General features: G+C 37.5%; 2 protein-coding genes across 9 annotated transcripts; both read right to left on the bottom strand.

The window, feature by feature from the left end:
• Nucleotides 1-3,255: 3,255 nt before the first annotated feature.
• Nucleotides 3,256-19,737, bottom strand: LOC133607603 (zinc finger Y-chromosomal protein). 8 transcript variants are annotated; one of them, XM_061962391.1, is made up of 8 exons: nt 19,595-19,644; nt 15,926-16,022; nt 15,601-15,694; nt 15,380-15,508; nt 12,064-12,213; nt 11,853-11,978; nt 11,221-11,364; nt 3,256-5,809 (listed from the first exon to the last, which is right to left on the bottom strand). In XM_061962391.1, the coding sequence occupies exons 3-8, from the start codon at nt 15,692-15,694 to the stop codon at nt 4,506-4,508; spliced, it is 1,947 nt and encodes a 648-aa protein (XP_061818375.1). In that variant the 5' UTR covers nt 15,926-16,022; nt 19,595-19,644; the 3' UTR covers nt 3,256-4,505. The 8 variants fall into 8 exon arrangements, with proteins under 8 accessions (XP_061818375.1, XP_061818377.1, XP_061818374.1 ...); XM_061962393.1 differs by having other exon boundaries at nt 12,064-12,210; XM_061962390.1 differs by having other exon boundaries at nt 15,380-15,694; nt 19,595-19,737.
• Nucleotides 19,738-21,672: 1,935 nt separating this feature from the next.
• LOC133607606 (diamine acetyltransferase 1-like) lies at nt 21,673-23,450 on the bottom strand. The gene is made up of 6 exons (XM_061962399.1): nt 23,175-23,450; nt 23,050-23,101; nt 22,530-22,613; nt 22,361-22,462; nt 22,237-22,277; nt 21,673-22,155 (listed from the first exon to the last, which is right to left on the bottom strand). The coding sequence occupies exons 1-6, from the start codon at nt 23,238-23,240 to the stop codon at nt 21,988-21,990; spliced, it is 513 nt and encodes a 170-aa protein (XP_061818383.1). The 5' UTR covers nt 23,241-23,450; the 3' UTR covers nt 21,673-21,987.
• Nucleotides 23,451-26,551: the final 3,101 nt, after the last annotated feature.

Below are 26,551 nucleotides of genomic sequence, written 5' to 3'. Positions count from 1 at the left end.
GTGACATACACATCCAGAACAACACAACTCACTTTCATCAAGTGTTTACATCTACACGCTTTGTACAGATTTGTATACAAAACAATAATTTACGTCCCATAGAAGTCTAGTTACACATAGCTATACAACAACTTATAAATGAAATAAATATATATAAAAAAAACCTAATCATCACAGATGAAGAGAAAAAAAAATAAGAAAAATGTAAAAAATAACAAAAAAAAGTTTACCATCAGCACTGGTCTTTGCAAGTTGTGAAGACATTTACATTTTTCCCTTCTGGCATGAAGTTTGTAAAAACACACTTCAGTTTTTAGGGGCACCACATAGTTAGTGTCCATGGATCTGAGTGGGGCCTCAGTTTGATATGAGAATATTGTTTAAGCCTGAATATAACAATTAGGTCATTACTTCAATCCAACATATGCCTATTTATAAGAAAAATACAAGCTTTTTTATGACATCCAGTAAAAATGTTTGAAATTACAACAAAAATCAATACTGTCCGATAATGCAGATGGCTTTTGTTGAGCAACTGGCATCACATGGAGTGATTATCTGCAGAGTGCCTCCAGGATGTTACTGATTGTAATCTAATGCATGGTTTTGCAGAAGTTATTTCAAAACGTTGCAATGGTTTTAAACATCTTTCTAAAAACACTGCATCAGCTTGTGATTCAACGCATTTGTTATCAATGATTTGTGTTCTTTAGAACATTAACCCCAAAAAGTAGGTTTTCAACAAATCTAACAAAATATGCTTTAATTAATCATTATTATAGGTGGGGAATTTTTTTTTAGATGCATCGCAATTCAGACATGGACGATTATAAAATCGTTTTTTTTTAAATTGTAAATAAAGTAATGCAGACAGTTCTGAAATTTGGCTGACTGCAGCAAGCCACCTCACTGAGAGATCCGATCAGCTCTTTTACGACACTATGTTCCAGTTTAGCACACATTTAAGAAATGTGATGGGAATTTCTTATTACAAATGTGAAAAGTGAAACGCCTAAGAAATGTTAAACTGGAACTGCACTTTTTTTTGTCATTTTGCTCATCGTTCACAATCATTATGAGAGACGAGAACACAGATGACTTGTTTTAATTTTACGATTTTAAAGGTAAAAAACACTTGAAAATGCGTCTAATGGGAGTCACTATTGTAACCTTTATAGCCCTCTAAAACAACTTCAAAACACTCCATTAAAGTTGTTTATACACACGGCAAGTCTATATATAATGTAGTAACAGACATGCTCATAAAAATATGTAATATGTTCAATATTCACCATATTTTGATCATTTTAATAATTTCTGAGACTGATTTCTTCCGTGCATTGATTTCTGTTTCCATAGCAGCGCACTTTTGACTTCTGGCAACATGTGTGTTCCTACTTCCAGAATAAGACACGCGTGTGTGTTCTAATCATGGCAGACTTGGTAACAGACAGCAAAGTCGACTATTTCTGAACAATTGAGAATTTACAACCTTATACTTTTGAAGCTAAATATACTGCTGCTGATTGAAGCGAGCACGAAGGAAGAGTGAGACATTGGCACAGACAGAAGCCAGGAGAGGGGGATGAAAGCAATTTTGACGTTATAAATATGGAACTTGGAGCCAAGCTATTTCTACATAAATGGATTGCTTACCCTTAAATCAACAGGAAACGTCCCTGGCCAGCTGAACCAGACAAACAACTGTCCATCGAGTGAGTCACTACCAGTGTTGGGACTAACGCGTTACAAAGTAACGCGTTACTGTAACGCCGTTAGATTCGGCGGTAACTAGTAATCTAACGCGTTATTTTTTTATATTCAGTAATCCAGTTACCGTTACTACATGATGCGTTACTGCGTTATTTTACGTTACTTTTTTTGTAGTATAAAGTGTGTTTTATCGGAGGGCTGCTGTGTCATCGTTCTGATTCTTCTTGTGTCACAAGCCGGAGAAGAGAGAGAGACACGCGCTCTGTGTGTGAGTGTGAGTGTGTGGAGGGAGGAGAGGGGGGCGTGTCTGATCATGGCGGAGCCAGAAGTCGAGTTTGCTAACATGGAGATATTTTCACTACTTTTCTTTTGTCGAGCACAAAGAAAATAACAATTAAGTTAAATGTAAATTGTGCTGCCCAAAACAGCAATTCAAATCTGCTGAAACAAGCTACATAGCAACATGCTTCGACGAAGCTAGTAAAGAGAGACAGAGACTCCAATGACACTTCACCACGTAAGGATTAACTCTGCCTCTGCTCATCTTTCAGAACTGAAGGTAAACACACTCTGTCAATCATAAAGAGGGATGCTAGTGGGCCAGGCCAATCTTTCCTTATCTCTAAACTAAAACTGGGGAAATGTGTAGAGTGTTCTGGGCTTCAGACATGATTTTGTGTCAGAATTTCTTGAGGAAAAAATGCCTGGTTAGGCTTTGTGTATGTAGTGTGTGCCTTTCTTGCTTTACAGCTATGCTGTTATTATGCTGTTTGTTACTTATGTATGTTATGTTGCAGCTATTTAAAATAGTTTTGTCAATTTGTTCTGGCCAGAAACAAATTGGCCTTTGTAACATATCTTTGTCTTTGTGTGTTGTATGTCGACCACATTGCTTAGCAGAGTTCAGTGATACAAATGTATGTCAAGTTGATCAACAGATTGTATTATTCTCCAGTGCAATAACAGTACTGAAATAAAGGCTAAAAGGGCATTAATTGGAGCTTTAAAAAAAAAAGAAGAAAAAAAGAAGTAACTAAATAGTTACTTTTCACAGTAACGCATTACTTTTTGGTGTAAGTAACTGAGTTAGTAACGGAGTTACTTTTGAAATGAAGTAACTAGTAACTATAACTAGTTACTGTTTTTCAGTAACTAACCCAACACTGGTCACTACAATATTGATCATGATACACGCAGCAAGCCATGTGTGTTAGTACAACTACAGTACATATGCTGTCTGGCTAGCTGTATACAAACAAACCATGAAATGTGGGTTAATACTTTACGAATACTGTAATAGGATTGTTCATGTTTTTCAGTCAGTACAAATTGGTGTCATATCGCAGTGTTGAGCATTACAAATTCAAACACGTTTTGAGTTGTTGTAGAAGCTAGCTTATCTCTTGCCGTAGTTAGCTTTTACGGCTAATACCGAAGCATGCCAATGTTTTACTACGATAGAAAAAGTGTTCCTCAGTGTTCGCACTTACAATAACAATGTCGCTTCAGTTTGGTTATTATACGGGTTACTGAACATGTTTGAATGCATTCTTAAAGTGATTTAGAGGTAAAATTGATTGCTCCCATTAGCTGCATTGCTAGCCACCTAAAACGAGCCAATTTGAAGATGTTAGAAAGCGGGAAAAAATTAACTTTGGTCTTCTTGTGTCACATAATGATTGTGAACAATAGATAAAATTCCCCCCAAAAAGTGCAGTTCTCCTTTAAACTGCATCAGTATACATAAATTAAAGACGCATCAATAATTGATTTTTAATCGAATCATAGCTCCTAAATCGTAATCCTAATCGAATCATGAGGTGGCCAAAGATTCCCGACTGTAATTATTACAAAAAACAGCAGCACCAAAGGCCCCTTATTATCCACAAGTTGCACACCTTTTCTGTGTATTTCTCACATTTGAGAACTTTTGTTCATGTTCCAACACATTGCTTTGGTTGACAATATTGGGGAACTGTTGAACGCTATCTTGACCGGGGGGGATTTGTTGTAAGAAACAATGAGAAATTATTATCACACGTCCATATCTTGGTCAATAAAAGTAAGGAAGAGAGGACAATAAAATGTTGCGATAAACGTTTCTCTTCCTGGTTTGTCTGCGTAAGAAACAAACTACAGTGGATGCTCTGTCACATTTGATTTGTTAGACAGTTGAGCGCATTTTAGCACTGCTCAGGGTCAAATTTGATAGGCCAAACTGTGGAAAATTTGCATGATTGCAAAATCCAGGAAGGTCTGTCCATGGTTTCTTTAGTTTATTTCTAAAGTGTGACTGGATTGTGAGATGTACACAAGAGTCCTTGTGTATTTTGTCACAATATGTTACAGAGGTGGCGGTTTGAGCACCAGGAAGCACAAGAGATGCTTGTTATATGTCACTCGCACACAAATAGCATACACCTTATGATAATTGCATTCACCTTTACTGGGTTGTCAAGTGCTGTGATCGGTTTGGTAATTAAAGTATGGAGACTTCCGTTTTGTGATTGCGGTCTGCAAAATGAAAAACAAGTGTCATGAAAACAGACATTTGCACCATCTGCCATGCAAACTGTCCTTCAGCATGGAGCATGCGGTTCAAAGTGCAAGTCTACTGTTCTGCTGCTCCCCAAGAGCGTTGTGTTATGTACATGTACATACATGTTATGAGACTCAGAGGCTGACCATGTAAAAGAGAAGTAAACAAGAGGACAGGCTAAGTGCAGCATAAGCGCCACATGATTTCAAGGTTAGTGGTGCAGTGGCTGGTGTGTGATAGTCACACAGTCTTATCACTCTGCCTGGACCACATCTTTGTGGTGGCGCATGATATGCTGGTTCTTTTCCGACGGTCGCCGGAAGCCTTTAGAACAGATCTCGCAGCGGTGCGGGTAGTCCTTTGTGTGGATAGAAATAACGTGTCGCTTGAATCCCGAAGCGTCCCCCGTGCTGTAGTCACAGTACTGACACTGGTAGATTCTACGTTCTTTCTGTCCTTTGCCAATAACCACAGTCACGCTGCTGGCTAAGCTGGCTGCACTAACTCTAGCGGGCTGGCCGGCGGCAGCAGAGCCGCTAGATGCAGCCTTTTTAGGGGCCGCCACAGGAGCGTTTGTCTCTGTCCTTTTGGCCTCGCTCCTTTCAGGGGAGGCCTGCTGCTCCTTGGTGTGGACAGACAAAATATGGCGACTGAGGACAAAAGGGTCTGCGTTTTTGAAGTTGCAGTGTCGGCACTGGTGGAGTTTCTTGGTGCGGTGGGCGACAGAATGCTTCTTGAGCTCAGACGGCCGGTGGAACCCCTTGCCGCACACTGCACATTTGTGCGGGTAGTCCTTGGTGTGCACAGATATGATGTGGCGTTTTAGGTCGCTGGAGTTGGAACTTTTGTGGTCACAGTGGGCACAATGGTGGGTCTTATTCTCCTCATGTGTCAGTCCGTGCTGGTTCAGCTCCTCCTCCTCTGCAAATGTCTGGAAACAGCGCTCGCACTTGTATGGCATCTCCTTGCTATGCTTTGTCTTAATGTGAGTCTTGAGGTTAGACGAGTCAGCAGACTTGTAGTCACAGTACATGCAGGAGTAAGGCTTCTCGCCCGTGTGCGTGCGCATGTGTTTCTTCAACTCCGAGGGGTGACGGAAGCCTTTGCCACATTCCACACAGATGTGCGGGAAGCTTTTGCTGTGAACGGCCAACAAGTGTCGGTTGAGCAGTCCTTGCTCAGCAGTTTCGTAATCACAGAACTTGCATTTGTGCGTCTTGGCGGGCGGCGGCGGCGGCGGCTGATTCTTTGGCTCCCGGTGGTGGTGCTGCAGTCGGTGGGAGAAAAGCGCCGACTGTTGGTGGAACTCCTTGCCGCACATTTCACACTCGAAGGGCGCTTTGCTGCTCAGGGCGTGCACCTCCATGTGGTTATGGAGGCTGGCTTTCTTGTTGGTGGTGAACTCACAGTCTGTGCACTGGTACTTTTTCCTGGTCAGAACCTCCTGGTGATGATTCTTGGTGTGCCGTTTCAGGAAACCTCGCGATTTGAACTTTTTACCGCAGAGCATGCAGGGATATACTGTCAGAGGTTGACCGTAGGGACCGATGATGATGGCTGGAGAGGAGAAACAAGAAGAGGTGTATATTTTTTTACTTTTCGATGACAAAAATACAACCTACAGTAACTTTTACTTAAAGAGGAGTTCAGCTGTGATCTTTAAGAGGATCCTGCATCTGTCACTGTAGGATATCCCGTGTCCTACATGCTGATGAAGGATGCTGGACTTTACTGTGATAAACAGTTAAGACGGGGATGATAATAATGATGATGATGATGGGTCCTGTGCAGTTGCTGACATTAGAATCAGCGCAAGGATAGATTGAATGCGATTGGAGTGAAGTCCTGCCTCAAGTAGAAGAGTTAAACTGCCTCTGTCTTGTTAAAGGGCTTTCTGAAAGTATCAGTACAAATCTGGTTTAATGCTTTTTAACGCCTTTTTTATGCAACTTAAAACAATTCTAATGCCCATTTCCTACTGCAGATTATTATATATAGTTAAAAGCATACAATTGTCTATATAGAAAATGTTTTTAAGCCTTTGACAATATTGTTGAATAGTTCAAATGTTTACATTCACTGTGGCCAAATTAAGCACACATGTAATCATAAGATATAATAATGCAAGAAATATTTTTAAACACAATAAACATATTTTTCATTACTGTAGCATTTTTAACCATTGTAACTGGAAGGTCAATAACTTCATTATCCTAAAGAAGTAAACAAACAGAAAATAAAAAGGACTCTCAATATTTGTTGGTAAAAATTGCACTGCAGTAAGTGCAGTTTTTTACCCCAATTGGAAAAACTGGGTCAGGTGGTTTGTTTGGTTGTCTTTTTTTTTTTTTTTTTTACAGCCAACTGTGATCAAATGAATGTTTTAATTCCTCTGGACATCATATTTAATGTCATTGAAGGCCTTAATTTTCACAAAACCCATGTAATAACTTTAATGCTTTTTAATGACCCGTGTAAACCCTGCGTCAAAGGGGAACTGCACTTTTTTTTTTTTTCCAATCGCTCACAATCGTTATGGAGGACAAGAACACTTAAGTTTATTTTTTGTGTACATTCTTACTCATAATAATTGGCTTGTTGCAGGTGGCTAGCAAGGCAGCTAATGGCAGAAATCAATTCTGCCTCTAAATCACTCTAAAAATTAATCTAAAAAACTGCCAACTTATATTATGCCATTACCATAATATTTAATTTATATTCCGTATAATAACCAAGCTGTAGCGACATTGTTATTGTAAGCGCGAACACAGAGGAACTACTTTTCTATCGTAGTAACATCGCCTTGCGAGGACATGCTAAAGCATTAACCGTAAGCTAGCCTATGCCTCAAATGCTGAAAGAATGGCTTTTGAGTTTCTAATGCACAACAAAATGCAATAGGACACCAATCTGTACTGAATGAAAAACAAACAATCATATTACAGTATCTGTAAAGTATTAGCCCACATTTCATGTTTTGTTTGTACACAGCTAGCTCAACAGCATATGTACTGTAGTGAAAATAACAAGCATGACGTACTGCATGTATCATGATCAATATTATAGTAACTTACTCGATGGACAGTTGTCCGTTTGATCCAGCTGGCATGGGATGTTTTTTCCCCAGTTGATTTTGGGTAAGCACTTTATTTCTGTTGACATAGCTTTGCTCCAAAACTCTACAATTACACAGTCAAGTCACACCGGCCCTGACTCTCTCAGCTTCCGTCTGCTCTAACGCTTCATCCTCTTAGGTCCTTTCGTGCTAGCTAAGCTTCGATCACCAGTAGTTCATCCTCCATATATTTTGGTTAAAATGGATAAGGTTGTGAATCCTCATTCGTCCAAAATAACTACTGTAACTGCACCGTCTATTACCAAGTCTGCCATGATTAGAACACACACATGCTTCCGGAAGTAGGAACACACATTTGTTGCCAGAAGTGCGTTGCTACGGGAATGGAAATAAATGCGCTGAGTAAAAAAGTTCCGGTAATGCATAAAATTACCAAATTACGGTAAATATTGGACATTAGGGCTGTGAATCTTTGAGCACCACACAATTTGATTTAATTCTTGGGGGTAACGATTCGATTAAGAATCAATTAAAACAATTCTCGATTCAAAATCTGTGCTTTTATATATATATATATATATATATATATATATATATATATATATATATATATATATATATATATATGTCTTAATAAGGTTATCCAAAAAATAGTGCTCGATACCGTAGTAGAGCGCAATATATGTATGTGTGGGGAAAAATAAAAAATAAAAAAATAAAAATAAAAAATAAAAATAAAAAAAATACTAATGTTATATCGAGATAATGAAATAGTCTTGTGATTTTTTTTCCCCACACATACATATATATATATATATATATATATATATATATATATATATATATATATATATATATATATATATATATATATATACACACATACATATATGTATATATATATTTTTTTTTAATGTATTTTTTTCATTGATTAAGAATCGTCACAAAATAGGAATTGCGATTAATCTGAAAATAGATTTTTTTGGACACCGTTAATTGTTATGAACATGTCTGTTACTACATTATATATACACACTTGCAGGGTTTTGAAGTTGTTTTAGAGGGCTTCAAAGACTACAATGGTGACTCCCTTTAGCCACATCTTGCAGGCGCTCTTTTGTCTTAAAATCCTAAAAAAATAAGAAAAGACAGGTTTTTGTGTCTCTAATAAGGATTGTGAATGATGGGCACAATACTTATTGTGCCTATCATTTAACTTAGCGTGTTTACGTGTCACTGTAACATGTTCGTTTGTCGCCGTCTCACACAGATAGAATGCGTCAACAACATGCATTATCTCGATATAACATTAGTATTAAAAGCTTAATCTTCATTCAAATGTATATAATTTATATTGCATATCGTCTACATCGCGCAACCCCAAGCGACTTGTGCGAACAGTGCCCTCTAAATGACATGTAAAACTGTTGTGGGAGCCAAATTATAGTGTTGCATGATTTAATAACAAATGAATGCAGTCTAGATTCACAGGGGTAGAGATATGGGTAATTAAAGCAATTCTGTTACATTTATAATATGGCTATCAAACAATTAACATTTTTAATCAGGTTAATCACAGGGAGATTCAGAGTGTGCATAATACTTTGTTGTTCGACAATTCTGTCAAGGGTTTTTTTCATTAAAATGTTCAATTCTAAAGGCCAATTTGAGTTGGTTGGTTCAGCATTAATTTATTTTTTTGCAGCCCTAATTTATAGATAAGTATTTGGGCTGGGTGGTATAGTGGTATTACCAATTATACCAGTATATTTTTAGAAAGATATGTATTTGAGACAAGACATATGTAATTATAATGGCTTGCTCGTTGTTTCTGCGCTGGTGCTGTGCCTCTCCTCTTCCACGCACAAAGTGAGGCGGGGTAGGAGCCGCGCTACTTGACACAAACTCCAGTATGAAGAGAGTGTGAAGCATACCTCTTTCAGGCATCTTACCGTTCCCAATTTTTCTACAAATGTTTGCTCTTAATAAAAAAAGAATCCACAGCAGTATTGCCAGCGATCAGGTCTGTTTGACTCAAGCCTCGGCATCACTCTGGGCAACACGCGTTCATGACAGCAGCATAGCGTGTTGCAATTTACGTCATTCTAACAAATCAACAACACGAGAGAGACGGATGCACTTGAAACCAATGGAGAAGACATTTCTGTCGAAATACAAACTGTGTAAATAGATATATTTGTAGTTGCAACGGTATGAAAAAAAACAGATGTAAAAATCTGCCAGAAATAATTAACTCATAATATGAGTTTCCCAGTCAAAACTAAATTATTACCCATTGTAAGCATTAGTTTCAATAAAACAACTTGACACACATGAATGTAAAAAATATTGCGATATCGTAATCAGCCCAAATATATCGAGCTATATGTTTTGGTCCATACCGCTCAGCCCTCATTAGTAATGATGATAAGTAGTGTGAATATTTGATTAATCCTATGTTTGTTGCTTTTTGTTGGGAGAGAAATGCACATTACTGTCTCTTCAAGAGAAAGTTTCTCTCGTGCACATCCACATTGATGAGAGCTAATGAAGGATTGAGCCACACTGTTTTTTTGCTGTTTGATGTTTACGATAACTTTTTTTTAGAATACTCCTATAGGGAAAATATGAAAGCTGTGGAATAAAACTACTTATTTTCTTCTTTATATTGCAGTCCTGTGGAAATTTTACCTGGGCCGATAACAGATTTTGCTCGGCGATATATTGACCTAAAAATTATTGCCGATAAATGATATTATCATTATTTTTTTAGACCAAATTAACCACTGATTAAATAATACTGTAATGCAAGTACACCCTTTCAAATGCAATACACTTTTAGTATTTATTGTATATTTTAACATTGGAATGTAAACTTTAAATACAAAGTTAAATAAAACAAACAAATAAAAAAAATAAAACATACTATTAGCAAAATGTTGCACTTGAATAAAAATCACAATCAAAAGCAATGAAATAGGTTTTGTCTCTGTTAAGATAAATAACAATAAATAAAATGGCTAAATAAAGTTATAGTGACCAAAATGATCACGTTATTGTGGTTATTGTTGTATGTGCTCAAAAAGTACTTATACACAAAGTCAAATATTTTAACAAAGTTGCATTTTTTAAATAAATAAATAAAATAGACACAATATACTTTCATAGCAGAGGAAAAATCAAATATTGTTCCGCCTTCACAAGAGCCATATTATTTTTTATTATGTTTTATAATAAATTCAAATTTGGTGAGCAATTTGTTTCAATTCCGGTTTATGTGACGCCACGAAAGTTCACTTCCTGTTAAACTGACCTCCGTCTGTTTCAACTAGACACTGTGGGGTTTATACCAATAACTTTGTGCAAAAACATAATTTTCATTTATTGTTCGGTTGACTTATTAAATATCGGCTCAAGCCTAGACATCAATAAAGCATAAAAGTCATTTTTCCAGATCTTGTCTGTCATTACGGTGACTCAATATACTAAAAAGGAATGATAAAAGTTTATCGAAGCAAAAAAAAAATATTTCCATTTGAGTTAATTGATAATTGTATCATGAGATTAAATATTGCAATAGTTTTCCATATCAATGTACTGCAGCTTCACACCCGTTATGTGGTAAAAGTCTGGGCCTGGAATAGACCTTAAGGAACATTGCTGGCCTGGGAGAGACAGTATTATAGCAGACGTCCTTACTAAGACTGGTGCTTCTGTTAATCAGATCCCAATAAGCGAGAGTTATTTAATGGATAGAAAGTACATTTCACTGAGCTTCTATTCAAATCCAATGCATATATATGTAGGTGATCAAATTAACAGAAATTGTACAAACTACAGTTTTAGTCAGCAGTGATTATCGTTTGTGATAATTAGCCCGAGTAAATTGTACCTGTTTGGACTTGTCGAGGCTCAGATCGTCGCTTGGTCTTGTTGCGCTGTCGGCCAACTTCGTCAACGCCATCAGATTCGTCGATGTGCAGAAATGCGCTCGCTGCTCCATTGCCGTTTTCGCAGCTCTCACTGTCCTCCACACCTGTGCGGGCAAAATAGATACTTTTTTTTTTTAACACAAACAGCACTGTTGATTGTCTAACTTCCATCAAAGAGACACACTGCAGTTGTTGGTTCTTCGCCTCTATACAAACCTCAGTGTTCACCTTGGATCTACTTCACATGTTCAAAAATCAAGAAGACTAGTAAATATGGAATTGATTACCATATTTTTCGGACCATAAGTCGCAGTTTTTTTTCATAGTTTGGCCGGGCTCCAGTGCGACTTATATATGTTTTTTTCCTTTTTTATTATGCATTTTCGGCAGGTGCGACTTATACTCCGGTGCGACTTATACTCCGAAAAATACGGTAATCAATTATTTAGGATTGGTCGCGACTGATGTGCCATATGAATAATTGATTTGCAGGCCGAACAAACTTCCATCTTAAAAAATGTGCCTGTTATGGTATAGGCGTATGCATGTATCCGCATTCATTCAATAACTGGATTGATGATAATTCATTCACCGTGGTTTCCTTGGTGATGAGAGTCGCCAACAGACATGTAAACCATCTTCTCTCGAAGTGTTTGGCCCGAAGACTCTGTCAGCGCCACATTGTCCATGTCCCCATCGCTGATGTCGACAGACTCTCCTAGAAGACAAAAGCGTACGTATGACCTTTTTATCTGACACGTTTTGGAAAGCTCACAGGTGAGTTGACACATTATCACACCTACCCATGTCATCCTCTCCGGAGTCAGCCTTGAAGATGTACACTTTTATCACTTCTTGTCCGTCCTCGTCCTTCTCCACTTCCTGGTCCTCCACAGCTCCTTCCACGGTTACTTCTGTGCCATCCTCCGACACCATTTTACCAGCTTCGTCTACTAGTGAAGGCGACAGGGACATCTAATAAGACATTAAGTTATAGACGCCGCAAAAACATGAGCCAGTGATGTTGTCAATTCTGGCAGGTGCAATTCTTGTATGTGCCATAAACACTGATTGTACATAGCCATAAACCAACTAGGGAAGTGCCGATCGATCGGCAACCGATCAATATCGGACAATTTTTGTGAAAAAGTATGTAATGGCCATTGCCAATTAATGCCGATCAAAAAGGGCGATTCACTCTGACACTGTATTTAAATTTAGTCCCCCAGTTGACAAGCTAGCAGCAAATGATATGCCTCCATATACAGTGTGGAGCAGCACCCCTAATTTATTAATAATCACCTCCATAAAAGCACCAGTACAGTGGAAAAACAAGTTGCCTCTATATTAAAACTATTATCATACATATCTGATTTATGACATCAAAAGACTTCCAAAGTTTGCAAGTAAAAAGATACGATCAAAATAGTATCAATCTCATGGAGATTCCCGAGCCATTTTGAGGGTTGATGAGCAAGCCAGTCACGTGATATGTGGCGTAGCAGTAGCAACCACAGATCCCTTCCCTATCAACAACAATGCTAATCAAGCAGACTTTTGTGAGAGCCAACAACGATTACTTGGGAAAAAATTATGATCGAGAGCCTTATAGTTTTGAGCCCCAACACAAGGATGAGCAATATGTTTAGAAGCCAAGTGCTAAACAGATCCAGCTTAATTCAAACAAATTTTACCCTACTGATGATGTGTTGTTGCAATAGTAATCATTGCATTGATATGTGCTAAACATACAAACTAACCATAACAAACCATAACAAAACAAACATTTACAGTACAATTTTCACTCTCGCTGGGATGCCATCCAAAGGGATGCTAACATAATCCTGTTTAGATGAAGAATCAATTATAATCCTCACAAAGGGTTATAAAAAAGTTGCAGCAACTACATCTTTTTTGCGAAAGTCAACCAGCCTCCCGGTCTATGGCCACATTTGTCTACTACCATGTGAGAGATGCATGAATTACAATTTAGAATGAACTGTTAGCAATTTTGAGACGAAGTGGAAGCAGCCGGCGACTTCGTGTGGCATCAATAGCAGCATAAACTTGCATTAGCCCACTGCTATCAATGCGCTGCTAAAATAGGCCGTCTGTGTTGGCGCTTAGCTTATAATAACAATATCACTCATATTTGGTTTTTTTTCCATGTCACGACATGTATATGAAGTATTTTTGGTGGTTCCTGGGTGTTTTTAGAAAGTGTATAAGGGGCGTAATAAAGGTCCCTTGATCTGTTGACTCAATTGTTAGCCATTTATTTACAATTTCGAATACATTAAAAAAAGCCAAGCATACTGTATGTGTTCTTGACTTACTGTACATAAGGATTGTGAATGATAAACAGAACATCTCTTTCCTATTTTTTGCATTTTACCACTGTGACTGATGTGACAATATGGTAAGAGTGCAGAAGTGTTACTATCATGACGAAGAATCTACGGAAATTGCCAAAGATATACGGAGTGGAATATTCAAAATGGCCGACTGAATTTGTGGCATTTTGTAATGTTTGGACGGTTATTTCACATACTTTGCAAATTGTAAATACAATTGGATATGGTTTAAATGGATACAATGAAACACAAGAATATAAAGTCAACTTGTTTTTCCACTCTACTGGTACTTTAAGACAAATACACTACATTTCTCAGTATCTTAAAGGGGAACTGCATTTTGGGGGGAATTTTGCCTATTGTTCACAATCATTATGAAAAACATGACGACGGATGGATTTTTAAAAATGCATTTTTAAATGTTTAAATAAACGTTAAAAAAAAGTCCACTGGGGAGCTCCGCTTTTCCATCCATAAAATCCGATAACCATTCAAAAAGCACCAACAATACTTCCTTTACATTTTGTGACTTGAATATTGACCAAATATTAGTGACATTAATATTATAAGCGCTAACACAGACAAACTATTAATAGCTGTGCCGTGATCACTTCCTGTGAGCCGATGTTTACACCGTCGACTGATCAGCTGCTTTCTCGTTTCCATGCTCCCAGTAAGTTTATTGTTGATCATAATTCATACTTATCACCTGGACAAAAGGTGGCTGTTGATATTATCCAACAATTTGAGACACTTTGACAGTCATATAGGACCTGGAACTGGCCAGGAAGACACGAAAAGCCCCCCGCCCAAACCCTATTTCTTCGCGAGGATTATTAGAAATGTTTATCTTAATGGTAATATATGAATATCCTCGCCGTCGGCATTCTAATGACAGCGGACCTTAAACAGTAAGTGATGTTTTATTATGTTTGATGGCTCTCATGAAGTCTGTAGTGAGCAGAAATCAGTGAGGAAGAAAAAAAGCAAACGTTGTGATGCACTTTTTATATTAATGCGCAGTGTATGCTTAAACTGGTCAAAATACGTAAATATTAAATGTTATTATAAATGTGCCCGTTACTACATTACATATATACTTAAATCATGTATATAAAACCTTAATGGAGGTATTTGGATGCTTTTAGGGGCTCTATAGGCAGAATTGAACGACTCCCTCAGGCTCCATTGTAAGCTGACTTTTGATAGCATTTATTTAATATTTAGAATGCATTAAAAAAAATCCATCCATCATGTCTTTCTTAATGATTGTGAACGATAGGCAAAATTCCCACAAAAGTGCATTTCCCCTTTGAGTTCATTATCACTGGAGGATGAGGCTGAAAATGTTAACAAATGTGATCTGTATCAGAATCGGCAGCATAAAACCCTGATTGTAACATTCCTACAACAAACTGCAAAAGTAGTATTAATTGGAAACGGGAAACAAATGGACAGAATATCAGAAATTTGAAGTCATTATATACGGAATATCGACTTGATTTTTTAACTTTAATATTAATTTGAAGTGCACGAGAAAGTGCACAGGAAAACCATGCTCTTTTGACGCGTATATTCAAATGTATTATTGCTCTTATATAGTTTAGAAAATGAAACAGGACATTGCCTACAGCCACAGTGGGTAATGCCAATGTTTTTTGACCTGGTGCAAATTAGAAACTCTGGTGGTTATTTGCCTTAGTAGACCACGCACTTAACAAATATAGGAGAATCTGCAGTTAATTTAAAAGAGGTGTTGACTTACAGGATATCATCAGATAATCTCCACAGCCATCTTGATCGTCGTCCTGCTCTTCGGGGTCGAGGCCGTCTTCGGGGATGTCACCCATGGCGACGCCTTCCTCCTCACCGTCCAAGGCCATTACGCAGGTTTCTACAGCGACATCTTCATCTTCATCGCAGTGCACATACTCAGATACCACATCCTCAACAGCATCCTGGATGACTAGCTCGTCTGGGGCAAACCTGTGCACCGCCATGCCTTCACCCTCGCCCTCAGACACCAACACAGTCTCTTGAAGCTCCACAACAAACTCCTGCCCGTCGGCACCACCCTCATCTGGAAGAGGCAGGATTACCCAGTTAGCCAGATAAGCATGCAGAGCATCCCTTAAGTACTGATGGCTCAACATCATGCATGCATCACTATAAAACTTCCTCTTATGTAAATCACATCATGTTATCTGGCTAAACTAGGAATCCTGCTTCTTCAATTACCCACTATATCTTACGTACCATAAGCTCTCTGTCTTAAGTATAAACAAGCATTAATACAAGCATGGCTAATTACCCGATCCGTGTAATATTATTTTAGGCTCTTCAGAATGTATTGAAAGCCTGGTGACATCCTCATCCATTGTCCTTGCACTGCATTTGTTATTGGAGAGCTGAAAACAAATGATAAAAAAAACTTAAAGACTTTGGTAACATGACAATTTTAAGACATACATCAATAATAAAACCATGATAAGTGGCTATAACTAAAACATTTGTCAGCATTTCTTCAATCATACCTTTTTTAACCAATTTATCTTCACATATTTACAATTTTGACAACACTAAATATTATTGTACAATACATATTTATTTGCATTTGTTCCATATCTAAATTTATAGCCATGCACATTCAAACAAGCCTACATATTTACGTATTAAATTAATGCGGATGTGCATGCATGCAGCTGTGAGTGTGTTAGTTCAATATTACAATGACTTTCACATGATGGGAGTCCACTACTAATCTGGTTTTGCAGGAACGAAAGACTAGATTGTATTTTAAAAGCACATATATTATATATTTCATTAAATTTTTATTTATTATGGAAATATTTATATTTTGCAAAGGAATAATATTTTTGTTAATGTGCAAAGAGCCTTGTTTTTTTATCTCTCTTTTTATAGTGAATCTTAATCTAACATAGATTGTTTAAGTCAAACATTTAGAAAATCATACATTATTGGGTTCCCCCAGATTGCCAACATAACTATGGTGGTGGGAACGTGGCTAGGGTCTGGGTCAATGTGATGTCATCAAATACTTTGCATAATCTGATGATGCATACTTGCATTTTCTTTGAAAAGGCAAAAATGTTTTATACATACACTAAAAACCCCATTTGTGTTAACATTAATTAGTATTAACATACACTTTGTCTTATATTGTTTTGCTTTATGTTTCAGTTGTTGCTGCTTATTGTACAATGTACTTTGATGAGGATTTTTCAAGTTTCTTATTAAAAATGACAAGCAACAAATCTAGCATCTTTTTCTGGTGTTATTTGAGACTGTACTTGTGTTTAGACACTGTTTACTCTTGTCGCTGGATGCCTGCGACAAACAGCAAGCCCGACGTCACACTTGTTTGGTCCTGCTGCTCCAACTGCATTATCTCTCCTAAAAATCCGCCACTGTCCCCTTAATAATTGTAGGCTACATTGCACATTATGTAGGTCGCTGACCACGGTTATATCTTGGATATTAAAGTACGTCCACATCGCTGACATGCTGCCTCTGTTTCAGGCAACCGCATGCGTATACTTACGTCTTCACAACATCCGGTTTCGGCAGCGCTGTTTTGGTGGTCAAAGTATTTTGTCGGCATACACATTTTCGGAGTATCACTAGTCAATAGTGCACAAATAATGGGCTATACTGTATACATCAATTCATGCAATACATCATTTTAATTTGTTATAAAATAAACAAAACTAATTATTAAGGTTTGGTGTCTTATTTTGCTGTGGCGGGCCACCACTATAAATTACATGTAGGGGGAACCATGCATTACAACAATATTGCATTGCAAGTCACTCTGGTCTAATCTGTTTATGTCATTTAATGGAATAAAAATGCATAGCGTACAAAACAAAGCATACAGCCAAAAAACAGCATCGCAGTAGTTCAGTCAATACACAGCGTCATTACCAATAAGCGCAGACCATAATTTAAACTTACATGGGTGGCAGCAGCAGAACAGTGATGGGAAGTTAATATGTTATACTGTGATAATGACATGAAGCTGGAATGAATCACATTGGATACATTCATCATAAACCCAACAAATGTAGTCTACACCAGGAACATATCTTATGTACAGGGACGTATTGATAAACCATAATGATGATATCCGTGGTAAAACCTCAGGCGGTTAAAATTACTGTTTTAGACTGAAATTATCAAAAAAACATAACTGATAACATTACTTTATACACTCACAAACTGACTAGCGCCAGCTCGCCAGCTTAAAAACAAGAGATATTAACGTATTTCCCCATTAAGAAACGACATACCCCAATCTAAACTGTTAGTAACAAAATGCTGTCTGAGCAACTAACTATTGTGCACATTTGACCTACGGTACAAGCTATACGCTCTCTTAATGTAAGCGGTCGAGGATTACGAGATAGAGGTGTTTTTATATTCAAGGACCGCTGAACAGCTTAGGACACAATGCCATAAATAATAATACATTTTATTTGTCACACTTCATACAAATAAAATAGTAAAGTGCTACACTAAAAAAACAATAAAAGCTCAATTAAAACAGATACAATACTAAGACTAAAACACTGTCAGTGAACCAAAGGTACACAAAACATGCAAAACAGTAGATGTATAGTACTTTATTGATTCCTTCAGGAAAATTAAAAACAGTGGCGTTTATAACAGTGTGTCTATTTATTTTTGTTATTTTTTTTAAATAACTTGGTCAAAAGATTTCAGTGTGTATATAAGTACTTTTGTGCACATTCAACAATACTGTGATGATAAAGATAACCGTGATCATTTTGGGCGCGATAACCATTATATGAAATATTCATATCACTACATCCCTATTTATGTACATGCTGAATAGTTTAACATCAACATTTCCCAATGCAGAGATTTTACATCAATTTCTGGGTATTGATATGATACGTTCTTAAATACTAAAACGCCTTAGTAATATATTTTGGATCATTTTTTTTGCGGTGTGGAAACAGTTACTATCATCCCAAACAGTTACTTTTGTGAGCGTGTCAGACTTCATTTGCCAACTAAAACCAACAACGACCTGACATAAACAAATCCTTACAAGGGAGTTGCCATCACATTGCTGTGCAACATCTTTCCACTCCGTTACTCACTCTCCCACGCACACATAAAAGAGATGCAGAGATGAAAATAGTGATGAGAGATGCAACCGGCCAGGGTACCATTTCAATTCCACGGCTTGCATCATCCCCCCACCTACAGGTGAACGCGGTAGCTTTGGTGCTAATAATGACATAAAAAAAAGATGCTGAAGGATGCCAAGCAAAACAATGGAGCCATTGGTCGGGTTAGCTAAGATGGGCTACACGACCACGGTGGGCTAAACGGGATGTTTTGTGTAAGAGGGGAATGACTAACTGAACTGCACGTTTTAGCGAGCAAAACACTGGAAACCTCGTCAGTTAAATGAAACAATGTCAATTAAAACGAATGAGTACACATTGAAATGGCTGGGTCGTTAGCATCTGTCTAGAAGACGGCAGACACACACCTTTACCGTACACCATTTTCATCACCGCCATTTTGTTAGCTTTGTGTCCAAAAGCATGCTAATTTAACACACATATTCAGAATACACAACTCGTATGAGAGTGTGTTACTAACACCACCACTAGTGCTTAGAATACATATATTACGTTAAAAATCATTAATACGTGATAAAAGCCAAAAATTAAAAAACATAGTGTCGCGCTAGCTGGTTAGTTAGCTAGCAAGCTAGCTAGCATGGCAGGCCCAAATTACCGTTTCAAATCGTGGCCTTTCTTCAGGCCCGGGCCTTACAAGAAAAGGCCAAACCCCCCTTTTTTGCGGCCTCTCGGCGAGTTAAATATGTTAAATCGTCCCATGCATGCAACAATAAATAATAGAGCAAATGCAAACTCCTTATTGCAAGGAGGCGCCTTACGAGCAACAATAAGCCCCGTACCAGATTTATGCAGCAGGGATGGCCTCCGTCCACTCCTCGGCTTCCCAGGCCGCCTGGTTCCCCCCCACCCAGGCTCAGGCTAGATTCAATCGGGAATTTGGTGTTATTTGGGCGGGCCGCAGAGGAGCCGAGAAGGAGGGGTCTGGAGGGGATGTTTCTGGAGCTCCACTCAAAAGCAAAGCAGGGCGTCTGGAGCCTGATCTTGTCAATGCTACAGCCCCCCGCTCCTCCAAGCGCCGAGGCCGCCGTCAGCACGACACGTCACAGACCGAGAGCGGCAGGAAAACGCGGAAGAGTTTATGGTGGAAAGCAGACGCGCAGGTAGCCGACTAAACAGGCCGTCGAGCCAGGAAACACTTCATTTGTGGGGCTTCTTTTAATATGGACGCAGCCTGGGGAGGGGGAATCTCGTCTGGGCTAAAATATAGAACAGTTCTTACATATTAGAGGGAAGAAGTCAGAATTTTTTTTTTTTTTAAAGTCACACAATGGTCCGAAGTGGCGTACTAAAGCATACTTAAATAAATAATAAATCAATAAACAAATTCACGAGATTTCATTATGTTAAGGTCAGATCAACTATGATGAAAACTAGTTCACAAAATGTCACAAAATAATCTGATTTATTTATTCAGATGAAATATAACCCCAGTACATTTTTAATAATCATGCATTATACAACAATTAAACACACCTTGAAGTTATACTACGTTTTACCCTTAGGTCCAAAATGCCCCCACTCATAAAAGTTTAATAAGAATGTAATATACTTTATATATATATATGTTTTTTTTTTAAATAGTCCTTTGAGATGCAGCATTATGTTTTCGAGGGAGTCCCAACATATTTAAAGTACAGTAGTTGAAAAATATGAACATGTTTCTAATACAAATGTAAATATTGATTTATGCATATACAATAATTAATACAATTAAATGTGTGTATATTAATGAAACAAATAAAATATATAATTATTATAAAAAATATGAAACATACACAGAATTATTACTTATTGAATATTATAAATATATATGTATACATACATGTTTATATATAAAATCAGATTAATCCATTTTCTACCGCCTGTTCCTTTTGGGGTCACGGGGGGCTAGAGCCTATCTCAGCGGCACTCGGCCAGAAGGCGGGGTACACCCTGGGCAAGTCGCCACCTCATCGCAGGGCCAACACAGATAGACGACATTCACACACTAGGGCCAGTTTAGTGTTGCCAAATTAACTTTAAAAAAGTGCCCAATATTTGGACACAATTGCAATTTTATTGTCAGAATGTCATACAGGAACATTTTTACTTGAATGCATATCATTTATTTGCTCAAAAGTTTGTGAATAATCTGCATTTAATGTATGAATGGTTAATGCAATATTTTTTTTGTACTTATGACCTGGGGATAGGTTGATTGGCAACACTAAAATTGGCCCTAGTGTGTGAATGTTGTCTGTCTATCTGTGTTGGCCCTGTGATAAGGTGGCGACCTCCCCAGGGTGTACCCCGCCTTCCGCCCGATTGTAGCTGAGATCGGTAAATAAAGTCCAACATATTCATATTTTCAACTACCGGTACTTCAGGCTCAACTAAATAGTCGTACAATATAATGTAACACAATATATATTTTAGCATACACCTTGCAATAGAGGTGGTCATGGAATCAAAAATAATAATGGAAAAACAAGTTTGCTACAATTAGCCGTAAACATGATTGGTTTGCTGTAGTGAAAATCAAAATAGTTATACTGTAGGTCAGCGGTGTCCTAGTTGCGTACATATCTTTATAATTATTGTCCCTCATTGAATATTCCATTCATCAAATTAAACATGAAACATTATAAAGAGGGATTAAATGTCACACTAAAAAGAGAATTAGTTACAATATGTATATTTGAACAAGATATCACACTAACAATAGTTATTTAAATATATTTTCAGGTTCACACATTGTGACATACACTATGTAATACAAAATAGAATACTAAATAATATCTAAGCTAAGGGTTAATAAATGTTAGTAACGCACTCCTAAATGATTCTACTCTTGCAGCAATAATAATGACACAAATAATTGTCATTTTAAAACAGTCTTTATTGGAAGGGATGGCAAAAATAATAATCCCTCCAAAAAACAAACCCAGCTCACTTTTGGATCAATATCTGTAATGTATGAATATAAACTGTTGTGGTAAAGGATAAACTAATTATTCTGAAATATTATTTGATAGGCGTATAAAAACAATTAAAATCAATACAAATGTCTCTGCGATATAATCATCATATCATGAAATTTCAAATTGTATTTCTCTTTTTACGTTAGATTGACAAGCATGGAAGAGTTTTGGAAAATATACTGTATCAGTAGCATGCAGGATACAAGAAAACTTCATTTGTTGCTCATTTTCAACAGCTCCCTTTTTTCAATAGCAAAAAGGCGCCACCCCTCTTCGGAGGAAAGGTCAGCGGCCCCCCTTCTCTTGTAGAATTCGATAGATTTAGTGTTGTTTTCTGCCACGATGAAGTGCATGCTGCTACAGCGAGTCCTTACTGCCGTCTGCCGCAAGAAAAACACACAATGTTAAGAAACAAGTAGAGGTGACAACTTAAATTTTTTAAATTTATTTTTTAACGCTACCTCACTTAAGACCTTTAGGATCTCTGAGCCAATGCCGAAACCTGGTAAAGGATTGAGAACATGTAATCTGTCAACACACAAACAAGTTCTGCAAATGATTAACCTCATAAAATACAATCTTTACCTCGAAACTCTGGCATGACGAAGAAGTCCTCTAAGTAAAGCAGCTTTCCAATCCAAGGGTCATAGGTGAAGTAGTACATGGCAAAGGCAATCACAGTGTAGCCTAATGGATGACATATCAAAGTCAGCATGTTTTATTTATCAGTCTGAAAAGAGGGAATAGGTTTTACCTTCAGATGTTTGCTTTTCTTTTGGGACTTCAGCAACGAAGCAGTGGTAGAAGGGATGCTCTCCAAAGCCGTCTTCCAGTAGATCTACAAGGGACGTGTTGATTTTTATTACATGCACATGTGAAACTCCAAAAATTAGAATAAAGTGCAAATGTTCGATTGTACCAGCAATTAGGTTTACAAGATGAAAACTAATACAGTTTATGACATAGGCTCATCACATGCAACTCAAGATATTTCAAGACTTCTTTTGATTAAATTTTGATGATTATGGCTGACAGCTTATGAAAACCTCAAATTGAAAATTTCAGATTTATTTTTATTTTTTTAACTGTACACCATGATCCGCAAAATTATAAATAAAAGCTTGACATATTTCACTTTGCATGGAATGAGTTTATACTACATATTAGTTTCACATTTGAAATTTAATTGCTGAAATGAATAGACTTTAAGTTAAGTTTTAACTATTTCTTTACATTTTGACAGTGCTGACAAAAAAAACATCCACAAGAATCACCTTTCTCGGTTAGGATGACCTGCTCCTCCATCTCTTCAAATTTGGCAAGTTCCTTAAAGGCAAACAATATATATATTTTTAAATACAAATAACTCCACCACCTGTCAGTGTTAAAATAAGCTTACCTTTATGAGTCGCAGTATGTCGCACACGTCAGTTGGTTGGGCCTTCCGTAATATAAAATTGGCCATTTTCTTTTTTTCCCTTTTTTGCCTTTTCTCACTATCCCTCTAAACGTGAATAAAAGCAAAATTTGTTTCTTCATCCGCTCCTTAGGAGTTGACCCCCCCGGTGATGAATCAGGACATGCAGCATACACTGACGTGCTTCAGATTGTGCTAGCTGCACGTACTTCCATCTTCTATATGTAGGCTGTGGGAGTGTAAAAACAAGCTTCCATATATGGACAAAGAACCAGGTACTTCCTGTTGTGGAGCAGTCTTTTATCTTGACTTCATCATCTCAATGTCCTTTAAAAGATAAACATTAACTAGGCCTGGAACATTTCCAGTCAATTTAACAGTTCAAAGCATAAAGCACATAACAGTACATACTGGAATTACTAAGGAACAATTGATCTTTTATTGCTCAATGAATGGCTACTTGACATAATTGTGTAACTTTATCATAAGTTCAGTACTGCAAAGTCATGTAAATTACTATCCAAATGTCAGCATTTGTCATTATCATAAATGTGTGCTATAAGATTAATTTCACCACAGAATATTTGGAAGTAATTTTCCAAATCATTAATACAGATTGTTCCCAAACACTTATTTACAACCCTCGCCACATCATGCTTTGAAGTTTGCTGCTTCATTCACTCTATTGCGTATTTATTCATATAGTTATTTTTTAAGATCATATTCTATATATTTTAGGCCTAAATTTAGCATTGTAAGCATACAAATGGATAAATGAACTAAAATTATCAATACCATAGTAGTATTGGCCATTAGATGAGACGAAACCAATCAAAATGTGCTGTTGAGCATTATTACCACCGATTGGCTCAGCCTCAGACAGCATAATTATACAGGATTAAAAGAGTGTAAAGTTGAATAAGTGAGTGTTATGTCATGTCTAGAGGACTGTCATAACTACAAGAAAATTAATTAGAAGGTCGTAAACTGGTTTTAAATGCTTTAGCTATGAACATTTATTATTTTTAATTGTACATTTATAAATAATACCTATTTTACGGTAATTCATTTACCAGGCCTGCAACTAATTAACAGCGATAAACAAGGATATACTGTTTTTTTGGGGTTAAATTGGAGATCAGCTTATTTTTCTCCAATTTGAGGAAATAAAGAATATCTCCAATCCAGCAGGGGTGGAAGGGAGGCACTACAGTCTTCCAATTTAGCACAATAAGTCTTCTAGCCAACAAAGTAGTAATTGCTACCAACTTTTTTGGGGGGTTTGCTGAGAGTAGATGACAGAGGGGCTAACCCAAAATAGTCCGCTTACAGGATTCGGTTCAATTTGTTCACCAATTAGCAAAGACGAAGTAGTTAAAAATTCAGTCCAATAACTGCACTGGGATGGGCAAAGCCAAAACATATGTATTAAGTTAGCTGGAGACTGTTGACACTGATCACATAATACCCAATTCCTGTAATACAGCTTACCCTTGGTATAATAGCTATGTTGTATTAGCTTGCATTGAATAAGGCAGCGTCTAGCACAAATAAATGACTAATGAACTATGAATCTCCGTCCAGCTCATCTCAGATAGGGTCTCCTCAAGTAACTCTCCCAAAGTGACTTAATTGAATTTGTAAATTAAAAAATTGATTGTAAATACGTCTAAATTATCCTTTTAAAGTCGCAAGTGGTGTCAAAAACACATCTAAAAACGTGTCAGTCGGTAAGTTTGGGAACCTGGGGAAAGTATTACAAACAAAACTGCAGATATGTAGATATCTAAAAAAATGTTGCTTAGGGAGTGAAAATGTATTATGAAGTTGCTAGAAAAAAAAAGCAAAAGTGTTGCTGATCCCCAAACCTGACCATTTTAAAAAGGCACTATCGAAAAGAGAGGAAGGAAAAGCATGATTAACAGTGATGGGTGCAAGAAATAGTCTGTCGACCAAAATAGCGCTAAAACTGAACCGATATCCTGAATGAGATCATTCCAACTGAGGTTTTCGTACCAAGAGGAAAGTAGAAGAGTGGATGAGAGAGTGAACCAAAGCTTTTCAAGAAACTAGTTTAGCTGAGTTTGCCTCCATTACCAGCCATAAAGAAGTGGGATCAAATGCTTCATATTGCAGCCAATATTTAAGAATTCAATCGTTTGTGTCCCAGTGTTTGGTAGTGCTAATCCTCCTAACGATTTGGGTCCGTGCAAATATTATGTAACCTGTTGTAATATTCTTAGGTAATACGATCTCCAAGCGGTCCCTGAACGAGGGACTTCCTGTTTTATCGTTGCCCGAAATGTGATGTGTTATTCCCCAAGAGTCGTGAATAATAGTCGTGTGTTGGCTCAACTTATTTCCACAATACGGAACAAGACTTGGTGTGAGAATAAAAGGAAAGAAGAACTTCGCAACAAGATGGACGTCGCCGGAGTTCCGTCACCTCGTATGGATTGGGATGTGAGTAACCTGCCCGAAGCATGGCGGAAATATAAGCTCCACATAGTTTATGTTTTCTGGTCCGTTTAACAAAAAAGGAGAGGACGAAAAATGCAGCTTCCTTCTCATTTGGATCGGCGAAAGAGGACGGGACATATATAACACATGGGCACTTACAAACGACGAACGAAAGGTACTGAATACGTACTGTGAGCGCTATGAAGCATACGTCATGCCGAAGTCAAACATAATGTTTGGTCGTTATAAATTTCACGAAAAAGTCCAAGGAGCTAACGAGCCATTTGAACAGTTTTTGACAGATTTGAGACTGCTTGTGAAGGACTGTAATTATGCAAACAAGGAGGAGATGGTGAGAGACCGTGTTGTTATTGGGATCCAGTCACAAGAGAAAATTTATTGAGTGTCGGTTCCGATTTGACGTTGGATAAAGCTATAGACATAGTCAGGTCTCATGACATGACAAGCACAGCTCAAAACTATAGCTAGAGGCAACATTATTCAAGGAAGACAGCTTGGAAAACGCGCCATGACAAGGCAACAGAGAACACCTACAGACCTGATGGGGACAGAGAGTGTCATAAAAGTTGTGGCTACTGCGGAAACAAGCTTCATGGAGCAAAAGACAGCTGTTCAGCCAAAGGTAAACAGTGCAAGATATGCAGCAAATGGAACCATTTTGCAAAAGTATGCCGCTCAAAGCAGAGTACAGGAGTGCACACTGTAAGTGAAATTGACTCACTCAGCAAGACAGACAATGAAGACTTGTTTATTGATGCAGTTAAACGAGGCAGCGGTAACAAAATAGAAACTGAACAGGCATATGCAGATGTGTTGGTTGGACCAAGTAAAACTACTGTCACCTTTAAGCTAGACACTGGAGCCTCAGCTAATGTCAT

This window comes from Nerophis lumbriciformis, linkage group LG09 (genome assembly GCF_033978685.3).
Source record: "Nerophis lumbriciformis linkage group LG09, RoL_Nlum_v2.1, whole genome shotgun sequence".
NCBI classification, from domain to species: domain Eukaryota; kingdom Metazoa; phylum Chordata; class Actinopteri; order Syngnathiformes; family Syngnathidae; genus Nerophis; species Nerophis lumbriciformis.
Note: the sequence above shows the minus strand (reverse complement) of the source record. Positions and strands in the feature narration are given on the sequence as shown.